The sequence below is a fragment of the Lontra canadensis genome, unplaced genomic scaffold (genome assembly GCF_010015895.1).
Source record: "Lontra canadensis isolate GAN:19392208 unplaced genomic scaffold, GSC_riverotter_1.0 scaffold36, whole genome shotgun sequence".
NCBI classification, from domain to species: domain Eukaryota; kingdom Metazoa; phylum Chordata; class Mammalia; order Carnivora; family Mustelidae; genus Lontra; species Lontra canadensis.
Window position 1 is genome coordinate 6,206,012 of NW_022631030.1, and position 24,022 is coordinate 6,230,033.

General features: G+C 49.6%; 1 protein-coding gene across 1 annotated transcript in view; it reads left to right on the forward strand.

Moving 5' to 3' along the window:
• The window catches only part of SORL1 (sortilin related receptor 1), a 144,106-nt gene that overhangs the window by 107,482 nt on the left and 12,602 nt on the right, over positions 1-24,022 (forward strand). Inside the window, exons 26-40 of the mRNA XM_032868990.1 lie at positions 1,750-1,857; positions 3,569-3,700; positions 4,610-4,741; positions 5,377-5,511; positions 6,369-6,524; positions 10,123-10,272; positions 12,593-12,724; positions 13,650-13,776; positions 13,944-14,113; positions 14,447-14,559; positions 14,793-14,897; positions 15,972-16,044; positions 18,679-18,761; positions 19,986-20,082; positions 22,342-22,526. Coding sequence (XP_032724881.1) covers positions 1,750-1,857; positions 3,569-3,700; positions 4,610-4,741; positions 5,377-5,511; positions 6,369-6,524; positions 10,123-10,272; positions 12,593-12,724; positions 13,650-13,776; positions 13,944-14,113; positions 14,447-14,559; positions 14,793-14,897; positions 15,972-16,044; positions 18,679-18,761; positions 19,986-20,082; positions 22,342-22,526 — 1,898 coding nt within the window. The remainder of the gene's footprint in view (positions 1-1,749; positions 1,858-3,568; positions 3,701-4,609; positions 4,742-5,376; positions 5,512-6,368; positions 6,525-10,122; positions 10,273-12,592; positions 12,725-13,649; positions 13,777-13,943; positions 14,114-14,446; positions 14,560-14,792; positions 14,898-15,971; positions 16,045-18,678; positions 18,762-19,985; positions 20,083-22,341; positions 22,527-24,022) is intronic.

The following is a 24,022-nucleotide window of genomic DNA, read 5'->3' on the forward strand; positions in this document are numbered from 1 at the left end:
AAGATGTTTGCCTCGATCTCTGTTTTTTTAGACTCAGCATTTTCATGGCAGACACATCTTACTTCGTGTTTCTCTGGCTCACTTAGTTGCTTCCTGGTCAGGCATTTGAGTGTTTTTAGTTTTACGCTATCATGCGTCGTAAAATTAATCCATTTCTTTGGAAACAAAGGCTGATATTTCCTTGACGATCCTTCCTAGGACATGTTCCTCAGTATGGCATTGCTGGGTCAGCGGTCCTGATGGACCTCAGTGATTCTCATGAAGTGTCCCCAGACTGCGTTTCCAAGCAGTGATACCCAAAGCGTCTCTACCAGTAGTGTTGTATCTGTTTCCCCAAGTCTCCCTTGAGCTTGCATTTTATTTTTTTAGCTGTTTCCACTGATTGAACGAACGGGAGTTTGTCTCATATAATTTTAATTTTATACTTTTCTTAAAAAGCTGTTATTCTTAGAGACATTAGATATTTCCCCGACTCATGGTACTCATTTACTATTTTCTGTTTGGTGTCCTTCGAGTAATTTCCTCTTCCATGATGACTTTTTATGGGGTGAAAACACATTTTCTTGCGTTATAGCTGACCCTCCTGGAACCATTCTCCTAAGAGTTGGGTTCTCAGTGGCCATGCCTGACCTGCTAGAATTTACTTTGAAGCCTAACATCAGGCAGTAGCTCTGCATTCAGGAGAAAGGGTTACCTCAGGCTAAGAATTGTCCACTAAGTGTGAAACCTAAGATTCTCAAGATTTCTAGGATGGGCTTTCTCCAAAAGGGCTTTGGTTTAGCATTCCTGAAGAATTAAGATGGTGCTCTATGAGAGCTTTAAAAGATCAGGATGTATAATTAGGATTCATATCCCCCTCCTTTTTTTTTTTTTAAATCACTGAAACTTTTCTTAAATATGTACTTATGAATATGCAACACATTTTCATGGTTCAAAATGGAAAAAAAGTATCAGGAGGGGTATAGTAAACATTTTTCTCCCCACCTGACAAATTCTGACCCTGTTCCACATAGGAAATTATGGTTGTATACCCTTTTGGGTATATTTTTTGGGATACCCTTTTGGGATATTTTTGTGCATATGTGCAAACTTAAATGTACTGTGTATTCTTGTTCTCTCTCTCTCTTTTTTAAAAAGATTTTATTTATTTATTTGACAGAGATCACAAGTAGGCAGAGAGGCAGGGAGAGAGAGAGAAGAGGAAACAGGCTTCCTGCTGAGCAGAGAGCCCGATGTGGGGCTTGATCCCAGGACCCTGGGATCACAACCTGAGCCGAAAGCAGAGGCTTTAACCCACTGAGCCACCCAGGCGCCCCTTCTTGTTATCTTTTATACAAATAGTCTGCTATGCATATTTTTTGTACCTTTTTTTTTTTTTTCATACAACTGTGTACGCAGGACACATTTTTTACAGAGCGCTTCCTCAGTGCCTTTATGACTGTCCCCGTGTTCTGTGTACAATAAGGCATTACAGAGTTCCCGTGGGCGGACACGTAGGTGGTTTTCCATGCGTTACAAAGAGCACTGCAGAGAACAACCTTGTATTTATGTTATTTTTCACTTGTGCGGGTAGGTTACACGCTTACGATGGCATTGCTGGGCTCCGTGTGCACACGTTAGTACCTGTGGCTGCAGGTACCAGTCCCCCACCTTCCTTAGGGGTGGTGCAGCTTTCTACCCAAATGATGCAGGCGAGGGGCTGCCTGTTTCCTCTCCGTCATCTTCTCCCCTTGTCGAATTGCATTTCAGAGAAGAAGTGCAATGGATTCCGCTGCCCGAATGGCACGTGCATCCCGTCCAGCAAGCACTGCGACGGCCTGCGGGATTGCTCGGATGGCGCGGACGAGCAGCACTGCGGTGAGCCCTCTCCCTGCCCCGGGGAAGCACATATATTGGACTGAATTGTTGCATTTCCTCAGTGCGTGCTGGTGGTTAACTTTTTTTTTTTTTTTAAGATTTTATTTATTTATTTGACAGAGAGAGAGATCACAAGTAGGCTTAGGGGCAGGCACGTTGGAGTGGGGATCAGGCTTCCCGCTGAGCAGAGAGCCCGATGTGGGGCTCAATCCCATGACCCTGAGATCACGACCTGAGCTGAAGGCAGACACTTAACCCACTGAGCCACCCAGGCGCCCCACTGGTGGTTCGGTTTTAACCGGAGCTCATGCAGGACTCTGAGAGGCTGATGGTGGCAGGGCACCGTGGTTTGGGGGAAGAGGAGCAGGGGTGCGGCTGGGGAGGTAGCAGTGGGGGTGGGGGGGTAGCAGTGGGGTCATAGCTCGGTGAACGCTATTGTTCAGTCACAGTACGTTCCAGTAGTCGACCCATCGTTTTGAACTGAACACTTTCTTCTACTTCATTGGTTTTATAGTGTTGCTGGGGTAACATTTTTGGCTAGGTGATTCTTTTATCCCGGTTTCCTCTAGACTCACAGAGGTTGTCTTGGGTCAGTGGTGCTCCCCTGTGAGTCTACTGTGCTTGGGTTCCCCCTCCCCACCCCCAGATCCGGATGTAATCCATGTGGAGCGTGGCCTGGGCGCTGGGATGATTTTTAAGGGCTGCAGGGGATGGTGATGGACAGCCCGGCTTGAGAGCCGCGGTTGCGACGCAGGGGTCGGCAGCTGGCCTGTGGGGGAAACCCTGCCTGTCTGGGTGTACGCTGTTCTAGGGCGTGAAGTTTTCTTTAAACATGGTCATGACCTGTTTACAGGTCATCTCAGACTGCTTGCATGCTAGAGCGGCCGTGGGGTGTAGTCGTAGCAGAGACCGTAGGACTCGCACACCCTGGAGAATCTGCTCCCTGGTCATGTCAGTCACCGTTCTCTAGAGAAGTAGAACCCATAGGATGTGTGTATCTCTAGGGAGAGATTTATTTTCAGGAATCCGTTCCTGCAGTGATGAGGGCTCGCGAGACCAAATCTTTAGAGCAGGCCGGTGGGCTGGAGACCCAGGGGCAGGCTGATGTCGTAGTTCGAGTCCAAAGGCCATCTTCTGGCCGTGTCCTGGATGGCCTTTTGTCCGTGCCCATGTGCCTTGGGTCTCTTCTTTGAAGGACCTGACCCAGTTGGATCAGGGCCCCCCGATGACCTCATTTAACCTTTATTACCTCTTTGAAGGCCCTGTCTCCAAATACAGTTACCCTGGGGTTAGGGCCTTAACATGAATTTTTAGGGATATGATTCAGTCCCTAGCTCTGGTCCTTTATAGAAAAAGTAGTAGAGAGCCAGTATTCTGTGACGAGTGATTGAGATCGTGAGCACTGATGGCAGGCGGGTCTGGATGTCAGTTTTGGTTGGCTCCGCCCCCGTGAGCTAGGTATTCTTGGATACTCAATGCTGCCACCCGCTCTGTTCTCATTGTGACAGCGGGACAGCAAAATCCCTCATACCCTCATCTCGAGAGCTCAGTGATGAACTTCTGGGTCAGGCGCTGCCGCTCAGGGCTCAGCACACAGCATGTGCCCAGTGAATGGTGGCACCAGGGCACCTTTGCTCAGAGCTCGCGAGTCCCCTCCACCCCCCAAGTCCCAGGTGCTCACGGCCTTCTCCCGGCCCCCGACCCCTTTCAGAGCCCCTGTGCACGCGCTTCATGGACTTCGTGTGCAAAAACCGCCAGCAATGCCTGTTCCACTCCATGGTGTGTGATGGGATCGTCCAGTGCCGCGACGGCTCCGACGAGGACGCAGCGTTCGCAGGATGCTGTGAGTGGGGCGGGGAGGGGCTGGAGGCCCCGGTGACACTGTGAGGGGCTGGGCTGCTGTGCTTCAGGGATCTTGCTTGACCATCCAGTCTGGCCCTTTCTGAGAAAGACTTACCTTTGTTGCTTCAGAACTACTGCTCTTTGGTGGTTGGTGTCCGTATAAGCGGAAGGTGTGGAAGGACCAGGGTCTTGGCCCAGATACCCCTTCTCCGACTGGCCTTCCCCGTGCACCCGTCCCTCTGCAGTGCCCTTGCCTGGCTGCGGGGTTCTTCCCAGCACTGGTGACCACTTGGCACGCCATGCATTTAGTGGATCACCTGTCTCTCCTGGCTGGAATGTGACTTCATGAGAGCAGGGCCTTTGTCTCGTGCTCTGCTGTAGCCCTGCTTCTAAAACGGCCCTGCCTGTGGTAGCGAATCATACTGGTCTGCTTGGGCCGCCATCACCAAATACTGCAGCCCGGGTGGCTAAAACAACAGAAATGCCTTTTCCTGCAGTTCTGGAGACCACAAGCTTGAGGTCAAGATGTCGGCACCATCGGTTCTTTCGTGTTCCCCGTCCTTGGCTTGCTGATGGCTGCCTTCTTTCTCCCTCAGTGTCCCCTCTGTGCCTGTCCATGTCTTGCTTTCCTTTTCTTATAAGGACACCAGTCCTATTGGATCAGGGCCCACCCTAATGACCTCATTGAACTTAATCACCTCTTTGAAGACCCTGTTTCCAAATACAGTCACCTTCTGAGCTACGGGGGGTAAGGATTTCAACTGGTTTTTACCATCAGGGAGCCCTGTAGCCGGCCTGTCTCTTGGTGGAGGACAGTTTGCTTTTTCCTCTTGTTTCTAAGCAGTGTCCCACGTTGAGCTCTTCAGTATGGCAGTAACCTGGAATTTACGGATGCTTGTTCCTTATCTAGCCCAAGACCCTGAGTTCCACAAGGTCTGTGATGAGTTCAGTTTCCAGTGCCAGAATGGAGTGTGCATCAGCTTGATTTGGAAATGCGACGGCATGGATGACTGTGGTGACTACTCCGACGAAGCCAGCTGTGGTAAGATCTTGGCTCTTCAGCCTCTTGTCCCTAATCTCCGGGTCACAGTGACTGACGCCTGTGGTTAAGGAGGCCGTCCTCAGCCTCACTCCTGTGCAGCCTTGGCCTTCTCCTTCCTCAGCACTGGTTCCTGCTAGCTCTCGAATCGCTGTGTAAGGAGTTGAGTCTTGAGGTTGCAGCCTGCCTCTAGTCGGTGTTAGGGGACGTTTATGCTGGTTCCTTTTCTTTCCCCCGTCGGGAAGTTCGCGTGATGTCTAAGAAATAATGGAAGAGGAATTACGATAAATCTTTTGGAGAGTGCTTCCCTCTCCTCCCCTAAAAGTTACAGATTTCACAGCTTTACGGAGTCATTGTCCCCGTTGGGTTAGAGTCCGTAGTCCCATCAGTCCTTTGGTCAGGGTCGAAATGAAAAAGTTGGGTATTATTTGTAAGAACCAGAAGTGTGGCTCGGAGACGCACTGAGTCGGGATCCGGGAAGACGGGCTTGGGTCCAGGAAGCCTCCTTCCCCGGATCTGGTAGGATTGTGCAGGCTGCCCCGGGACTTGGGCCTTGAGGAGGCTGTGTCTGTCTGGTTGGCATGTATGTTCACGCTGGTACAGAGTGAACTGACTGACGGTGTGGTTCATCTCCCCAGAAAACCCCACGGAAGCCCCGAACTGCTCCCGCTACTTCCAGTTCCAGTGTGAGAATGGCCACTGCATCCCCAACAGGTGGAAATGTGACAGGGAGAACGACTGTGGCGACTGGTCTGATGAGAGGGACTGCGGAGGTGAGGGGTCCTGGGTCAGCCTGTCACCAGGACACACCAGCACACGGGGCTCCCTTTCTGCCCAGAATTGAATTTGGTCTCCTTGGTGCCAGGCTAATTCAGAGATTTGGGGGGGCATAACTCTGAGTTCTTTTCTACCCCCTCCCACTTCAAAGCAGCGTGGTTGGTTTCTCCTGTTCCGAGGGGCCCGCATGCCATATTTTGTAGGCCATGGTGAGTACTCTGGAAAGCGGCCACTCCAGGCGTGGCCTGCAGACCAGCAGCATCCACATCTGCTTGGGGCTTATAAGAAATGCAGTTTCCGACCCCCACCCCAGGCCCCCCTTCTGAGTCAGAATCTGCCTTGTATCAGATTTCTAGGTGATACGGGCACCGTGTTGCACCTGAGGAGCACGGGTGTGGGCCGCATGCTCGTCACTTTCCTTTTGGGTGTTCTCCTCTCTGAACTAGGTCTTAGGGGAGCTGCTGTGGGGTTGTAACCAGCACAGTGTGTAGCCTCCGTAGGAGTTCTCCCATCTACCCTGCCTGTTGAGTCACGTTCCTTCCATCAGCCTGCAAAAGCATTGAGCTCCTGTTGAGCCCCTGCAAAAGCAAACTCATTCAAATGTTAGCCCAAATCAGAGAAGAGGGGTTAGGGGAATCTGCTCCAAAAAAGGGAGGAGGTTGCAGTCTATTCGGAGACCCCATTATAAATGATTTTTCGATGAGCTGCTATTCCAAATCGTGCCTGGCGCTGGCCTCCCCGGGGCCGGGGCAGCCCAAACGGGAAGTCCACGCTAAGTCTGGGACACATTACGGTCTGAGATCCAGCGTCTTGTAATACTTGGGGTGTTGTTGTTTGCTTGTGTTTTGCTCAGATTCACATATTCTTCCGTCGCCCACTCCCGGGCCCTCCACGTGTCTCCCCAACTACTACCGCTGCAGCAGCGGGGCGTGCGTGATGGACAGCTGGGTGTGCGACGGGTACCGGGATTGCGCAGACGGCTCGGATGAGGAAGCCTGCCCCTCGCCTGGTGAGTGCTGGCCCTCCCGCTCCCGTGGCACCTGCCTTTGTGGAGCAAACCTTCCAGGGGGACGCCCTGGGCACAGCGGGGCCAGGCTCAGTGTGCCCCCTGCCTTCTGGGACCCTGTGCTCTGTGGCCCTGGGCTGCTTCTCACCCCCAGAGCTGGGAGACCTGGGGCACTCAGAGCTGCAGGGTCCCCTCTCCTCTAACTGCCTTCTCATCTTCCTGCACGAAAAGGCCAGCCACCCTGCTTTCCACCCTGGCTGCGGCTGGACCACCTTTGCTTCCTTCTCCACAGGAAATTACGATGGGAATTATAGGGGAAGTGTTTGGCTGTGTGTTAAACTCTCAAGGGGGAGAGCCTGATCTTCCTGCTGGCTGGTTGGCGGCCGTCCTGCTAAAGGAGGGTAGGCACTGCCATCTAGTGGCCGGACCCAGAAAGGCACCTGACGGCTTGGGCTGTAACCATGTTGCCCGAGGCAGGAGTCAACCCAGAGACCCCGACTAGTGCCTTCCCTTAACTGTAGGCAGAACAGAAGTAAGGGTGCTGAGTCCTTTCCTGAGCGGGATTCTGTTTCAGACGCGCTTAGAGTAAGAGAGGAGACAGTTGTTCACTAGACTTTGCAGATCCTTTTCCTAGCAAGTTTCTAGGTCAGCATTTTCCTCCTTTAAAACAAATTCATCCCGTTGCTTCACTGTGTGAAATCATCAGTGGTTTTCTCTTGTCCAGAAGAGACATCCCAACCCTTGAGTCCCGTTTTCAGGGTCCTTCCTTACCTGCCTTTACTTGGCACGTCTGCCAAGCCGGGCTGCTCGTCTTGTCTGGACAGACCTGCTTCTTCTCTGTCAATACTCCCTCAGCAGAGTTTCTGTCTTATCAGAGACCTCCATCCTCCTTGACTTTGCCCCCCCACTTGCCCCCCTCTGTGAATCCCACTGTCCATCACAGCAGACAGAAGCATGGATTTTGTAGCTAAAAGAGACCTTGATATGTCACCAGTGTTTATCAAAGTACGGAACAGAGACCACCATAATGGAATCCCTTGGGGGTGTTTGTGAGAATTACAGAATTAGGATTTCTGCGTGGAGCTCAGGAGCTCACCATGTGACTGCTGGGTTCACTGGAGTTTGAGAGTTTCCTGCTTGCGCCAAGGGCACCGTCATCTGCCCTCCCAAGCCCAGCACCACGGAACGTTCACAGAGTCCTGTCATTGACACTGATCTTTTTTTTTTTTTTAAGATTATTTATTTATTTATTTGACAGAGAGAGATCACAAGTAGTCAGAGAGACAGGCAGAGAGAGAGGAGGAAGCAGGCTCCCCACTGAGCAGAGAGCCCGATGCGGGACTCGATCCCAGGACCTGAGATCATGACCTGAGCTGAAGGCAGAGGCTTAACCCACTGAGCCACCCAGGTGCTCCATGATCTCTTTCACAGTCTCATACTTACCTGTTGTCCTTTGGATTCCTCACTGCGATCTGCCATGTGCTGCTGCCTGGTCATCTCATGCCTGGGAATCTTTGCTTTCCAAGCGATTATACGGACCTCATGTTTTGGGATCATGCCACACAGTACTTTGAATCCCCCACTGTACTTATTACAATAATAGGCAAATAGTGTCCTATAAATGCTTCTCAAATTAAAACAAATTATAAAGAAAATTGTTACATCTCTGTCCTTGGCCCCCTAAGACCACCTGTCTGTTTAGTGATTGGATTCTCCTCTGAAAATTGCTTTTGGGTTGTTAAAACTTCTGAGCAGGGTATTAACACACTCTAGCAAATTCTGCTTAATGCAGAGAGCAGATTCCTATTTCCATCTTTCCTTCAGCTTCTGTGATTCCTTTTGTATGTATGTCACCAGTGCAAATTAACTTGGGTTGTCTCCAGCTCTCGGATCTGGTTTCTGCACTGCGAGTCTCCTAACTGGTCTCTGGGCCTTGTGCCTCTCCCCTTTACAGTTTACCTTCTGAGAGGCCGCATATGGATGCATGATCATGCCTTCCCCAGTCTGGAAACTTCTGGCGGCCCCCTTAGTGTGTAAGCATCAGTGCTGTGATGTGCCTTGTCTTGGCTTTCTCACCTCATTTTTTACCACTTTTTCCCGTGTACCCTGTTTCAGCAAAGGGGTTCTAGGCGTAGGAGATGTCCCTTGGAAATCCCGGTAAAATCCCAGATTTCTCTACCTCATCTTTCCTTTCCCTCTCTCCCTCTCTTTCTTTTTAATCCCATTTTTTGGTAGATCACATTTTCCAGAAGGTTCCCTGGGAAAGAGAATGTGGAGAGCATTGTTGAGGTCTTGCTTTTCTGAAAGTGGTTTTCTTCTGTCTTCAGATGTGAGTGATAGTTGTTGGTCTGGGTTTGGAATTCTAGGTTGTCGATAATTCTCCTTCAGAATTTTGAAGGCGTTACTCCACTGTCAACCAAGCAGCTTCTCTTTCTTCCTGGAACTCTCATCATTCATACATTAGATCTACTGCTGTGGTCCTGTCACCTTTTTATTTTTTAATTGATCTCTTTTTTTTCCCCCTCTATTTCCTGGAAGATTCAGCTCTATCTTCCAGCTCTGCTCCCGAGTTTTCCATTACAGTTACCGTGGTTTTAATTTTAGGAGCTTTGACTTTCCAGTACTCTTCTTTTTTCATGGCATCCTGTCCTTTTTTCATGCAGAGATAATATTCCTCTGAGCATATCAAGGATATTTACGTTCAAGGTTTTCTTCTTACAGAGTCTCTATTTCCTCCAGATGTTCTTTTTTGCAGGGAAAGGGTCTGTGCTCGTTGCTGTCTTTCATGTCAAAGGTTTTCCCCAGATAATCCTGGGTTGCTTGCTTGTGTTTAAGGGTGGGGACAAAAACACAAGAGATTGTGCCCATGGGTAGGTGTGTCAGCTTTGAGTTTCATGGTCAGGCTAGTTGCTGGGGAACTTGATCTGGTTTGCTTGAGGATTTGTTCCCGAGGCTGCTCAGTTTCCCTAGAGAAGATTTTTACAATCCCCTGCCTAAGCAATAAAGGTGTCCTTGCCAGAGCTCATGAGGATGGGGACCAGGATCCTCCCATTCAGCGATCTGTGGGTTTAACCCCTTCTCTTCAGTATGGCTTTCTTGCTGGTCACTGGGCCCGTCCAACCAGCCCTTCTTACCCTCCATGTAACAAGCCTCCAGGCTTCTGTAGGGTGATGTCTGGGCGACCGTCGTGTGGGGGGTGTGTGGGAGTGAAACACGTAGGGAATCTTCTGCTGCTCAAACACTCTTTGGTCTGTTCCCTTCCTGCCTTTCTCCCTCTTTTCTGCAGTTCACAGATACCATTTTCCAGCTTTTTGAAGATTCTCTGATACTGATTTTACAGGTTTTTTGCTTTTTGACGTGACAGGATGGGGTCCAGCCTCTTCTGGTCCCTACTTACCCCTGTCTGTGCCCAGCTTCCAAAATCAGACAGCTGTGTCCGGTCGATCCACCTTCCCTACCCAGAGCTCACAGTGGCCTCCAGGCCCTGTCGCTTCCAACAGCGCTGTGATTTCCCAAATTTCCCCACTGCATGGAGTTGGTTGCTCCTGCTGACCAGCCCCCTCACTACTCAAAAGTGAACTTTCAATACCTTTTCTTCCAGCAAATGTCACGGCTGCCTCTGTTCCCACTCACCATGGGCACTGTGACCGATTTGAATTTGAATGTCGCCAACCAAAGAAGTGTATCCCAAACTGGAAACGCTGTGATGGCCACCAAGATTGCCAAGATGGCCAGGATGAGGCCAACTGCCGTGAGTAATTTCTGAGGAGTTCACTGCTTAGGGAGGATTTCTGGAGAACAGGAGAAGACCCCATTACTCCTGCTTTGTTTCTCATAATAACCTTGGGACTTGGGGATTATCTCCATTTTAGAGACGGGAAAATCAGCTTTAGAGATCACCTTTTCAGTGTCAGCCCGGGATATTTATTTAGTAGTTGTTTTTTGTTTTTCCTTGTTTTTGTTTGTTTTTGTTTTGTTTTTGCACAAGGTTGTGATCTTTTCATCATGCCACATTCAAAGTTCTTATCGTGGAAGACTCTGAAATAACAGAGGGAAATGAGAGAGTAGGGTGAAATTCAGATGGACCTTTGGGACCTCAAAATAACAGGGCAGATCGATCCCACATTTCCCAAACTCATAGTAGGAACATTTCAGCCAAATAAGTAACTGCACAGTAAGACGAACACTGAACATAATTAACAGAGGAAATGAAATAGGATCCTCCTCCTGGGTGAGATTAATTGGCATTCTTTAAATAAGTTTCTTTAACCTGTTCCAAATCAGCCTTATTTATAACGATGTTGCCTGGTTAAGGTCTTAAAATCAAGATGTGCTCTATCTCCAGTGTTCCTCCATCCATTAATCAGGGAGCCGTATCAGAAAAGGAAATGAGATTAACATGGCGGCCATTCTTCTTGGAGAAGCTGGCCCCTGAGGGCCGCCAGGTTCTCTTCCAAGTGCCTATTAATCACCTGTTTAATTATCAGCTTAAGGATTTTCAGAGATTAATAACAATCGTATTCTCCATTTCTAAAACCTGTGTTTTCCCACTTCAAAAAAAATTGAGGCGTGTTTCATAAAGAAACCTCAAACACCCACCAGCTTTACTACTCACCTGTTGTTTAGATCTATTTTACCATGTGGAATAATTCTGGGAGGGGGATCTTGGTATTTTCTAAAACAATGCCTTGCACAGAGTTTCTCCCTGAGTATTCCGTATGAAATGACCCCTGCCCATCATTCTGTTACTATTCCTCTCTTCATGTTTCTTTGTCATTTTTAATCACTATCTAAAACCACAGATTTATTTAATTGTTTGCTGTTTCTCTCAATAGAAAGTAAGCTCTGTGAGGGTAGGCCCTTTCTTGTCCACATCACCATATTCTTAGCATCGTCAACAGTACCTGATTCATGGTAGGCCCTCCGTGTATATTCCCTGGATGGGCAGATGGTTGAGAAGATGGCTGGAGGGATAGAGAGATGGTTGGGTGGGCTAGTGGGTGAGTGGATGGGTAGGATGGTTGAGAAGATGGGTGGTTGGATAGATGGATGGCTGGGTGGGCTAGTGGGTGAGTGGATGGGTAGATGGTTGAGAAGATGGCTGGAGGGATAGAGGGATGGCTGGGTGGGCTAGTGGGTGAGTGGATGGGTAGATGGTTGAGAAGATGGGTGGTTGGATAGATGGATGGCTGGGTGGGCTAGTGGGTGAATGGATGGGTAGATGAATAATGAAGGGGGAGATGGATGGATGGATGGGTGTTTCGATTGGGGGGTGGGTGATAATGGGTGGCTGGTTGAATGGGTGGGTAAGTGGGTAAATGGGTGCATAGATAGATGGAAGGATGAATTCCATCTTGGTTTTCTTATACTAGTGAGTCTCCAACGTTTTCTAAATGCTCTAGTGCAATTTTATTTAATTATTTGTAACCAAGCCACCCCCCCACCTCCCCAAGGCAAACCAATTTCAGCTCAGCATGTCACTGAGCTCTTTAACACAATGATTTTCCAGGAGATGAGGGATTGTAGTTTGTAAAAAGCTTCACATTTCCTTTCTTTCATTGACAATTGCTATACTAGAGAGCTCTTTAAAGTGTATTTAATTGAAGTCTGTGCCTCCACTCTAATGACGTGCAAAGTCTTAATTCTTCCTTCACGTGAGCCCTCACTGCTTGAGAACAGTTGTTAAAACATTGCACCCCACCCCGACCCCCTGTATCTTTTCATTTCTAGGATCGCATCTCTGGATCCATTATCATTCCTGTTGGTCGTGCTGGTTCTCTCATGAGAACACGGCACCGTTTCTTGGCCTGCGTCCCAATGAGCGATGCCAGCGCATCGCCATGGAGCCTGTAAATTACTCTGTCCTCTTTCGATCATTTGACCCCAAAGCTCTTCCCTTTCCTGGAGGCAGATTGCTGTGCTCCTGTCAGATAAGGAGGCGTCCCAGCGCCACCAAGGGGTTACTGGTCCTCATTCCAGAGGCGTATTTCGAATGAGAAGCTGATGAGCACAGACCACTTCCCCCGAACATGCTCGGCTGTTACCACAACGCGCCCTCCCCTCTGTTGCAGCCACACACAGCACCTTGACCTGTATGAGCAGGGAGTTCAAGTGTGAGGACGGCGAGGCGTGCATTGTGCTCTCCGAGCGCTGTGATGGCTTCCTGGACTGCTCGGACGAGAGCGACGAGAGGGCCTGCAGCGGTGAGTGCCACCCCTGGGGCCCTTGTGAACCTTGTGAGCCTTTCCTCGGTCTGCAGGGGAAGCCGCTTCTTGCCCAGTTTTGGAGCGCCTGGTGAAGGGAGGCTCGTCTTGCCTCTGAGGTAGCTGGGCCTCATCTCTGTGAGGGAAGCTGTGGTCTTGGGTTTGTTTTCTGTGATGGCCCACTTCGTGCGGGTGCACCACGATCCCAGAACCTCAGGCTTTGTGGCGGGGTCTACACAGTCCTTCTGTCTGGAGGGCCTTAATAATTGTCCTAGTCTTCTGGAAATGCTATTAACAGAACCCCACAGACTGAAGGGCTTATGAACAACAGAAACTTCTCTCAGTTCTAGAGGCTGGAAGCCCGAGACCAGAGAACCAACAGATTCCACGTCTGGTGAGGGCCTGCTTCCTCGTTCATAGACAGCTGGCTTCCCTGCGTCCTACCGCAGCGGAAGGGGTGAGGGAGCTCTCTGGGGTCGCTTTTATGAGGATACTGATCTCATTCATGAGATTCCATCCTTATGATCTGATCACTGCCCAAAGGCCCCGCTTCCATCATGCTGGGGATTGGGTTTCAGCATTTGAATTTTGGGGGACACCCACATTCAGTCTGTCGCAGTAAGGGACCCTGCTATGATGTCATCCCTGGATCTGTAGAATTCCCTCTTGAGGAAGCAGGCTTATCTCTGTGTAGACAAGGAAGAGAAATGCAAGGGAAATGCTGGGACTGGAAATTTAGGAGACCCTGGGCAAGGTCGTATAGGAAGGTTTGAACTCTTTTTTTTTTTTTTTTTTTTCTGGAATGTCTTAAGATGCTGACCATGGCCTGACAACCTAGATCATGGTAGGTCCCCCCAAACATCACGGGACCTCTAAGGATTTCTGAGATCCCACGTTCTTTCTCTTCCCCCCTTCATGTCTCTAGACGAACTAACTGTATACAAAGTACAGAATCTTCAGTGGACGGCTGACTTCTCTGGGGACGTAACATTGACCTGGACGCGGCCCAAGAAAATGCCTTCTGCTGCTTGTGTATATAACGTCTACTACAGGTGGGTCCCATCTTGGCTGTGAGAGAAGAAAACAGTGTTCTTACCAGCCCTGGACATTTTGCAAACTCCCGTGGTGCTCACAGAGCGGCTCTTCCTTAACTGAGCCCGGGCGTCCCCTGCGAGCCCACTCTGCTCTGATGTGACGGTGTCTTTCTTCTCTCGGCCAGGATGGTTGGGGAGGGCATCTGGAAGACCGTGGAGACGCACAGCAATAAAACCAACACCATATTAAAAGTCTTGAAGCCAGACACCACATATCAGGTCAAAGTGCAGGTCCAGTGCCTCAGCAAAGTGCATAACACCAACGACTTTGTGACTCTGCGGACGCCAGAAGGACGTAAGTGTTCTTAGTTTCTGTTGATGGTGTGTGCAGGACCTTCTGTGGGATTTGCAGAGTTTCCCAAGGACACTCAGGAGTGTGGGAGCCTAATGACATGGGCTGCATGTATAGAGAAGAACTAAGCCACGGTCTTATGTGTGCCCAGCATGCCTCGCATTCTGGAAGAGAGGAAAGGTTTATCGAGGTGAAGATCAAACTTACAGCCTTTACTAGTGGATTGGTCCCAGTGCTGTCCCTGGATTCTTTCTAGTTTTTGTTTCAATCTCAGGGATGTTCCTCCCATTTACCAGTATGCAGATGGGTTTTAACCCTGAGTTGACTCTTTCCTAGTGCCAGACGCCCCGCAAAATCTCCAGCTGTCACTCCACAGGGAAGAGGAAGGCGTGATTGTGGCCCACTGGATTCCTCCCACCCACTCCCATGGCCTCATTCGAGAGTACATTGTAAGTAACTTCTAGGAGCGGCGCGCCACGTGTATCCGGGTGAGCGGATCTCTGGGTCTACCAGTGTAGGGCCGTGTTCTGAATGGCTAGGACTTGATTTGGTATTGCCGGGTAAATGGTCCACCCATCAGAACATTTTGCATCTTTCCCTCTCTCCTCCTGCCTCCTTGTAAGGTATCAGGATGTCCCAGACGATCGGTTACCTTACTAATAATTTTTTCTTTTCACTTTAGGTGGAATACAGCAGGACTGGTTCCAAGATGTGGGCCTCCCAGAGGGCTGCTAGTAACTTTACGGAAATAAAGAATTTACTGGTTAACGCTCCATACACCGTCAGAGTGAGTGTCAGCCCCCGTCTCAGCCAGCTGGGTAGTCTCAGCACAGGAGAACACCAGGCTGACCTTTACGAGATATGTGCTGGTAGTCCGCTAAACACCTACCCCCTTGCCCTGGGAGCTCATCATCATTTCAGTCTCTTAAACAAGTGCCCCAGAGAACTTGAAATCACATCTCCCTCAGATAATGGAGAATTTTTGGTAATGCAGCTTTACCTGCTTTTCACGCAGATTTTCTGCTAGTGTTCCAGCTCTGTACTTTTTTTTTTTAAGATTTTATTTATTTATTTGACAGACAGAGATCACAAGTAGGTTTTTTTAAGATTTTATTTATTTATTTGACAGACAGAGATCACAAGTAGGCAGAGAGGCAGGCAGAGAGAGAGGAAGGGAAGCAGGCTCCCTGATGAGCACAGAGCCCGATGCGGGGCTCAATCCCAGGACCCCGGGATCATGACCTGAGCCGAAGGCAGAGGCTTTAACCCATTGAGCCACCCAGGCGCCCCTCCACCTCTGTACTCTTGCACCTACCGCTTTTCTGCTTCTCTTTAGCTGCAGGGTGGGCAGAGCTATGGTAAGTAGCATTTAGAAGCTGCTGTCGTGGGGATCTTATGCAATATGGTATCAATACCTTTAGCAGAAAAGAGCTTTCGTGCCGAGTGTATTTGTTGGGACCATTAACTGTGTACACAGACTCCATGACACTGATGATTTTCTCAGTCCTCTTTCTCACATACATGTATGTTTATGTGGGGCTGCAGGGACCCACGGGCTCCCCCCGCCCCCACACGCTATAGAAGAACCTGAGCCCTGTCAATCAGCAGAAATCCATCATGTCTACACCATCACAGCTCCCTCTGCCCAGATCCCACACCCTCTCCTCCACTGCTCCGCCCCCTCCCGTTGTCTCCAACCCCCCGTTTTCGTAGTTGCTGGGGCCTCTGAGTGTCCGGGATCTGTCTGCATAAACCGTTTGCCACCCTCATGCCCGAGTCTCAGCCCCGCAGCTCCTTCCAAACCCTCGCCGTATGCTGTAGTGCCCTTATTTTATACTAACTCACGCTCTGATTTGGAAAGGTGGCTGCGGTGACGAGCCGTGGAGTAGGAAACTGGAGCGGTTCTAAATCCATCACCACCATCAAAGGCAAAGGTAAACGATTCCAGCATTTGCAGGTTGAGAGAAGATAGAAACCCTTTGGAAGTGACTTTCAGTGCGACTGGGAAGCAGAGAGGCATAGATGAGAAAATTTCAGGCAACCTCCTCCCCCTCCAACACGTACACATTTCCAGGGGTTTCCGTAGAGCTTCAGATACAGAGTTTCTCTGGGGCCTGTCGAAGGCACTTCTTCTAGAGCCGAGCATTTCTCGTGGTGTGGATAGACAAGGAGATTTCCAGAGGCTGCCATGCCCAGCTCTTGGGCTCACACACAGTACTGCGGAATAAAGGAGTCCTTCCTTCTCACGACAGACAGACCTGGTTGTGTATGTGTCTGTTGATGGCATTTCTAAGAGCGCTCTGCTGACACGTGTAACTTCCCCTGTGGCACCGACACACGATGCATAGATGGAAGTTTCTAGCACTAGAGGTGACATCAGTGATAGCCGACTGCTCGCCGAGGGCCATGCTTGTGTTCACTGCATACGTCAGCCCATCTCACTGAACCCTTAGCAGCCTCCAGACAGCTATAAGGACAGATAAGGAGCTAGAAGGAAGTTAAGGCACTTCCCACACAGTCGGTAAACGGCAGAGAGTGGGGATCGGAGTCCAATCCTCCTGAGTCTGAAGCCTGTGCCTTTAACCACCAGGCCGCCTGGCTTCCCCTGGGCTGAGACGCCTGCTCCCACTGCTCGGGTCCAGCTTGCGTCTGTGCCTTGAGAGGGCAGGGGTCTGTTGTGCTTTCCTTCACTCTCCCACGGGTGTCAGGGAGGAGCCAGTGAGATCGCTGACGAAGGAGTGAATTAAAGCAATTAAAAGGAAGGCTTCCAGCACACTCGGGGAGACGGACTGTAGCTCGTTTTCTCAAGTGCTTCTTGAACTTGGCCCTGGCACTCGTGGCTTCCGATCCTGGAGTGAGGTGTCACGTGCAGTGGGTTTGTTTTACCTTAGCCTGAGCCTGTGAGAGATAGGCTGTGGGTTATGGAGAGTCACTATAACATTTGGGCTCCTTGAGATCAGGCAGGAGGAAGCCATACTTAGTGAAGCCAGCCAGTGTTTGTAACAGGGCGCTTGGGAGTCATTAGAAAAGGCATACTGAGTGTGCACTCTCCTCGCGTTTTGATTGTGTTGTCATTTCCCTCTACAAAATTGATCAAAACATACACACCGAGAAGAAGGGACACTGGAAGGTCAGCAATAAGACCTGTACCTTGAATTCCTTGGACACAGGTCACACCTGCCATGGAAAGTCTCTTAGACTTCTTTTGTTGGATTTTGCTGGTGAGCCCCTGCTCTTTGGATGGATGTTGGTTAGGGCCCGTCCAGGCCTCAGTCAGTATGCGAAGTCAGAAAGTGCGCGCTGTGTTCTCTCTGGGAGCCTGTGTCGCCACGACGGCACACAGAGGACGCACGCAGCAGTGACATCAGCCAGAAGCACCCCGTGCATTAGTGGAGGTGGGGGATTCCTAGCAACAACGAGAGAAGCAGCCATGGACCGAGCATGTCTGTGCTAAGCACCGTGCTTCCTGTTCTAGGTGATTTGATCTCCTTGAATCCTTATGCGTCCGATAGGTATTCTTACACTCATTGTATAGCTGAGGAAACTGGGCTTTGGGAAGGATTGTGACCCATCCCCAGTTACCACGGTTGTAATTCAAGTTGGCTTGATGGCAACATGTTCACCATTTTGCTCCGAGTTGGTGGCCTGAAACTCCTCTAATACCCTCTCTTCTTGCCCTAACATCCTTTCTTTCTTCCTCACCCACTCCTGTTGCATGGGTGATTGTCTGGAGGGACTCCTCCAGATTTTGGTGCATGTCTTTTGCCACCAAGTCTTACCTTCTCCTTCAAGTGTCTCTTCCCTTGCCTGTGTAAGGGGCTTACGAGCAGTTATCCCATGGAGCCCTTTGGATCATGGCTGACAGGGTGCGGTCCGCCATCTTGGGCAGACCTTCCAAAGGATAAGCACCATGCTCTCATCCCTTGAATGGAGAGGGGTCTTTCCTCTCTGCCCCTTTCATCGTGCCCATGCCAGTGACTTCCCAGTTCCTCAGTCTGTCCTAGGTAAGACTTCACTGGAAACGGAAAGAATGGGAACGTTGGTTGAGTTAACATTAGTGTGAACATAAGTCGCTTGCACTATTGTCCTAAGTGTCCAAATGGGAATTTGGACTCAAGTTGGTCAGACTCCAGAGGCCACGTTCTTTCCATTTTGCCACGCGTGTATTTACAACTTATGCCCTCGGATTTATTGTGCCCTCAACCTTGGAGCTGCTGGGACTCTGTTAGTGCCGGGAGAGGTGGTACCCACGGGGATGCCTCTGTGTTTCAGAAGCAGGTTGCCGCTGGGCTGTCTGGGGGCATCATCATGGAACTTTTCTAGATCTTGACCCAGTTGCCAGGATAGCTGACAGGGCCCAGATAGTTGTGTGCTTACCAGATGACTGTGGGCCCCCCCTCGGCTTCGGGACAAGAGCGGTAAAAGAGACGAGTGAGAATAGCGAAACACCAGCCCTTTCTTCTCCCACTAAAAGATCGCTTTGTCTGTCAAGTTGAAAACTGTGAGGTCCTGCCTTCCTCACTTTTCATCACGTGGTTTCTCTTTTTGAATTCCGTTATTGTTTTCAGAGATCCCACCGCCAGATATCCACATCGACAGCTATGGTGAGAATTTTCTGAGCTTCACCCTGACCATGGAGAGTGACATCAAGGTAACCTTGGGATTTCAGACTGGCCGTTGGGTGGGGCTCTGCTTGCAATGGAACTACTGTAGCCGGGACAGTACTAGGAAGAGGAGCCACTGCCCCGATTCAGTAAAACCAAAATACCGCGACTAGGTTGGTTGCTTCCCCCATGAAGAACAACTTGAGTCCTTCTCGTGTAATTATTCTGCCTCAGCCTGGAGCCTTTTTTTTTTTTAAACCATATAATTAAATGGTTCACAGCTACAGTGCAAATAAAGAGATGGTGTTAACAGAATATGTATGCCCTGTAATTTTCAGCTTTATTGGATTTCCTGGTGCGAAGCACTAATGCAGAGGTTCCCACAGTGAGAGAGAGAGTTGGATAACTTAGAAACGTATCCACTCCCAGCCACTCTGCATCCTCACCTTCCGGCCCCACTGTGCCCTCCACGCAGCCTGTCTGCAGAGCCCACACCACCATGAGCCTCTGTGTGCCCGTGGTTTTCCAAGCTGAGAGGCATCTTCCATGATGTTCTTTCTTTCTTATCTGTTTTTCCTCCCATCCCTCCCTGTCCGTGAAGCCGTGGCGGGACAGACAGCCTTTGGCGCCCTCGTGCCACTTACTGAAACACAATTTGGTGGCCTGCCCTTGGCTTCAGAGACCGTTGCTGCAAGGGGTGGCCAGCCCGTAAACCCTGTCCGTATAGTCTTTGCTCTTGAAAGCATTTTAATTTTTTCGGTTGTTGCCCCCCTATCGAAAGATCTTCAGATCAAAGCCTTTTATGAGCTCAGGACTTAGGAAAGGTAGTCTTTCCTGAGGCCTGGGTATATTTGCTCCTGTTAGACTGTGGGAGCTGAGTAAGCCCCTTTCGTATTGACCTCTTGGCCTTGACTGCAAGGATCGCCTAGCTAAGATGAGGCCTTCATTACTGTAACGTAATTCACTTTAAAGTTGTTCCTCTTTCCGCCTTTGTGATTGGCCCTTGTCCTTTCATACTGCACAGTATTTTTTGTCTCGTCACATCTATGGTGTATGTTATATAGTCTCACGTTTGTTTTTAGAAGTAGGTGTAGTATAACCAACTATTCAATGATAGCACGCAGGGAACCCATCCGAAGAGCATAAGAAACAACCCGTCCATTGTGAAAAAGGAGATGCCTTAAGGAGCAATAGCAAAGGGGTGTCTTTTGTGTTGGCTGTGCTCCCTGGCTGTGTGCCGTTCCCCTAACCCACTTCTTGGTTCCCGGCAGGTGAATGGCTATGTGGTGAACCTTTTCTGGGCATTTGACACCCACAAACAAGAGAAGAGAACTTTGAACTTCCGGGGGAGCATCTTATCACACAAAGGTAACACCTTAGAGCTGGGTGTGAGCAGGGAGGAATAGGAAGAGCGAGACCTCCTGGCAGCAGAGCTTGTCTGGGGGCTGCCTGGAAGAGGGGGCTCTTCTCTGGCTGCCATTCGGGTGAGCAGAGTAAAGAGACCAGCAGTGAGTCCTGCCTCCGGGGGCAGATCCACTCGGTGGCTCCCCAGCCCCCTTCTCTAGCTTCTTGGCTCTTAATGGAAGTTGGGGGCTTAAAGGAGGAGATACTGGAAAGAAGCCAGGTAGAACCCGTACAGATGATTTTTGAGTTCCAAAAGAAAGTTCCGGGTGTGAGTTGCCTGCCCCTCCTTTCTGGCCTGGTTCCCTCCCCCTTTGCTAATACAAGGTTCACAGGACATGGGGCAGAGTTGGTAGTCAGAGCACATTTGTTGAGCGAATGGACAGACTGAGCCAAGGGAGGAGGGAAGGTCATGTCCCAGTCCCTCTCGTATCTGTGCACCTGCTGTGCATAGCTCATGGACCTAGGTGTTCTAGGGGTACCGTCTTAGAGAACCCTGATCCTAATTCTCTGGGATATGCTCGTTTTATGGATAAGAACCCAAGGTTGAAAAAGAAAGTGATTCCCACAGAAGATGACAGCATCAGGAGTGGAACCTGCATCTTTCTAACTCCTAGGACTGGTGATCTCATTGCCTCAATGTGGCACCGAGGGGAGTCGGCCGAATCAGGAGTGACGTAGTGTTCTTCGCTGTTGCCCGATGTGTGTGAGGGGCCAGCTTGATGCTCACTTCATGCCAAACACTTTACAAGCTTTTTCTTTTTTAATCCCTGCAGCAGCAGCTAAGCTAAGTGCTGTTGGTTTTTTCAGTCTTACAAACAAGGAAATGGCCTCAGTTTGAATACAGGTGGCCCTGAACAGTTGGGGTTAGAGGGCGCTGACCCGGTAGAAAATCTGCATATAACTTTTGACTCTCCAGAAACTTAAGTACTCAAGGCTACTGTTGGCCAGAAGTCTTACTGATAGCATAAACAGTCAATTAACACATATTTTGTATGCTGTCTGTATTCTGTGCTGTGTTCTTACAATGAAGTGAGCTAGAGAAAAGAAAATGTTTTTCTGTCTGTCTATCTATTTTTGAGGAGAGGCGGCCGAGGGGCAGAGAGGGAGGGAGAGAGATTCTTAAGCAAACTCCACTGTGTGCAGAGCCTGATGTGGGGCTTGACCCCACGACCCTGAGATCATGACCTGAGCCAACACCAAAGAGTCAGAGGCTTAACCGACTGTGCCACCCAGATGCCCTGGAAAGAAAATATTCTTAAGAAAATCGTAAGGAAGAAAAAATACATTTACAGTTCTGGACTATAAAAAACACTTGTGTTATAAGTGGACCGCATAGGTTCAAACCCATGTTCAAGGCTCAACTATAGTTTTGTATCCTGCCTTTTTCCCTTAACAAAGTTGTAAGAATTCTCCAGTCTCATTAAATATGCTTGGAGACAACTCTTCGTGGCTGGAGAGTAGCTCGCAGAACACAAGTTATTTAAGCATTGCCCTGTGTCTGGGTATCGGGTTATGTTTGTGATGCGTAACGTCATGCCCCACAGATGTTTGCCTGCTCTGATTCCATGGGACATCTGGGTTGAAGGGCATGGAGAATTTCAAGCTGTTTACCAAGGCCAGATGGCTAAGAGGGTTGTCTCGAGATATAGGCCCGGAAGGTCAGCTTTGTAAGAAACTACCCAACGCCCAGGCATGTGTGTTATTTGTAGTCGTCACCACTAAGTAATGCTGGGATGGATTTGTAAAACAATGAAAATCCTACATGTGGGACTCACTGCAATTGAGAGATTATGTTGAAAACTAGGGTGTCAGTGCACCGGGCTGGCCCAGTAGGAAGAGGATGCAGCTCTTGATCTTGGGTCATGAGTTCAAGCCCCTCATTGGGCGTCGTGATTTTTTTTTAAAGGCTTAAAAAAATAGGGCATTGTATATCAAAACATAATTCTTTTTTTAATTAAATTTTTACTTTTAATTTCAGTCTAGTTAACGTACAGTGTTATATTAGTTTCAGATGTACCATCTAGGATTCAACAGTTCTACACATTACTCAGTGTGTCTCCTAACCCCCTTCGTCCATTTCATCCAAACCCCACGCCCGCCTCCCATCTGGTAACGTCCGTTTTTTCTTTGGAGTTAAGAATCAGTTTCTTGGTTTGTCAAGACACCAATTCTTGGCAGACGCCTCCAGCTTCCTCATGCGTCTTCCTGTCCCTGTTTTCACAGTTGCCAATCTGACGGCTCATACGTCCTATGAGATTTCTGCCTGGGCCAAGACTGATTTAGGGGATAGCCCTCTGGCATTTGAGCATGTCACCACCAAAGGAGTCCGCCCACCTGCTCCTAGCCTCAAAGCCAAGGCCATCAATCAGACTGCAGTGGAATGCACCTGGACTGGCCCCAGGAATGTGGTAAGTCAGCCAGGATGACCACTGCAGAGACAGTCTGGACTCTGCCCTGATGCCAGGCCGTGGGCTTTTCTCCTCTGTTACTGTGAACACAAACGTCCTCTTGGTAGTTCTGTATTACCTTCTAGACGCACCTGCCGTCCCTTTCCACACCTTGGCCTGGCATCTAAGAGAAAATGCCTGTGCTCTTAGCTGTGGAATAGACCGTGATTGTGACAAGGTGTTGGGGGGGGTGTATGTTCCTGTGCTTGGGACTCCCCTTGTCTTGCCGGTACGGTGACGCGGTAGCAGCGGTGACAGGCCACTCCCGTCTCTCCCCACCTGCGTGATCCCCCACCCACAGGTCCCCTTCTTGAGCTGTTCCTCCCAGATATTCCCGTCTTCCTCCCCGTGTCCCTGCTACACTCCATATAGATCCTTTTTAATTTGTTTTTTGTCATTATGTATGCATTTTGGCGCACTATAGTCTGATTTGTGCTTTTTTCAACCTGGTTTTTATTTCCCAGACGTCCCCAGTGTGTACCTTCCTTTGCTCTCAGGTGGGTCCTCCCAAGGTTCTTGGCACATTTTCACCACCCTCGCCTCCACAGCCTGGCCTGTGTTCTTTCTCCTCCCGGAGTCCTGCTGTCCTTCTGCTCTGCAGTCAAATGTCTCCTACTTGATCTCTTTCCCTTACAAACTCCCCCCCCGCAATTTATAGGTGCTGCCATCCAGAATACTGTTTCATTAGATCCTACCTTATCCTATTGGATACTTCTGTGTGTTACTTACCTTCCTAACTAGTCTGTAAGTTCCTTAAAGGGAAGGGTTGTTAACTGAGTTTTCCGAATGGAAAAGCCTTTCGAACTCAGTCTGTGAGATTTAGTGAGTCTTTGCAGTGGCTGGTGGCAGGAGACCTGGTCTTGTCTTCTGCATGCATCCCCAGTGTGCCTTTGGAGCAGGACAGAGTGGATGGGGAACGAACCACTATTTGCATGCGATTGGAAGGTCGGCCTTGAAGAAGGAAGAAGTGAGGCACCGGGAGAGCCTTTCATCCCTGTCCCACTTGATCCTGTCATCAGCTCGGTGGGGTGGATATTCTCACTTTACCAGTGGGGAAGCTAAAGCCCCGAGTTGAAGCTGTAGGAAACCGTAAAGCGGTGTGAGCTCAGGTCTGGCTAGCATGAAGCCTCTGCTCTTCTGTTACTCCACAGCCCGGTCCTGAGGCAGGGACAGAGATAAGATGCCCAGAGCCATGCCCCGGACTCGCCTGTCCCTCGACTCCATTCACAAAGAGGTGCTTTCTTGCTAGTACACCAGCTGAGAGCATGGCCACCTTGTCACACCCAAGTGCGTTCACAGAGTAGGGCCTCGTTGTGGCACTCTAGAACACCACTTGACTCCAGGGTCTCTCGTTGCATGTGAACTTGGAGAGGTATCCTCACTCTGCCTCATCCTTGCTGATAGCCTGAATATGCCCATCGCAGCTCTCAGAGGGTGACAGGGCTGGTGAAATCACC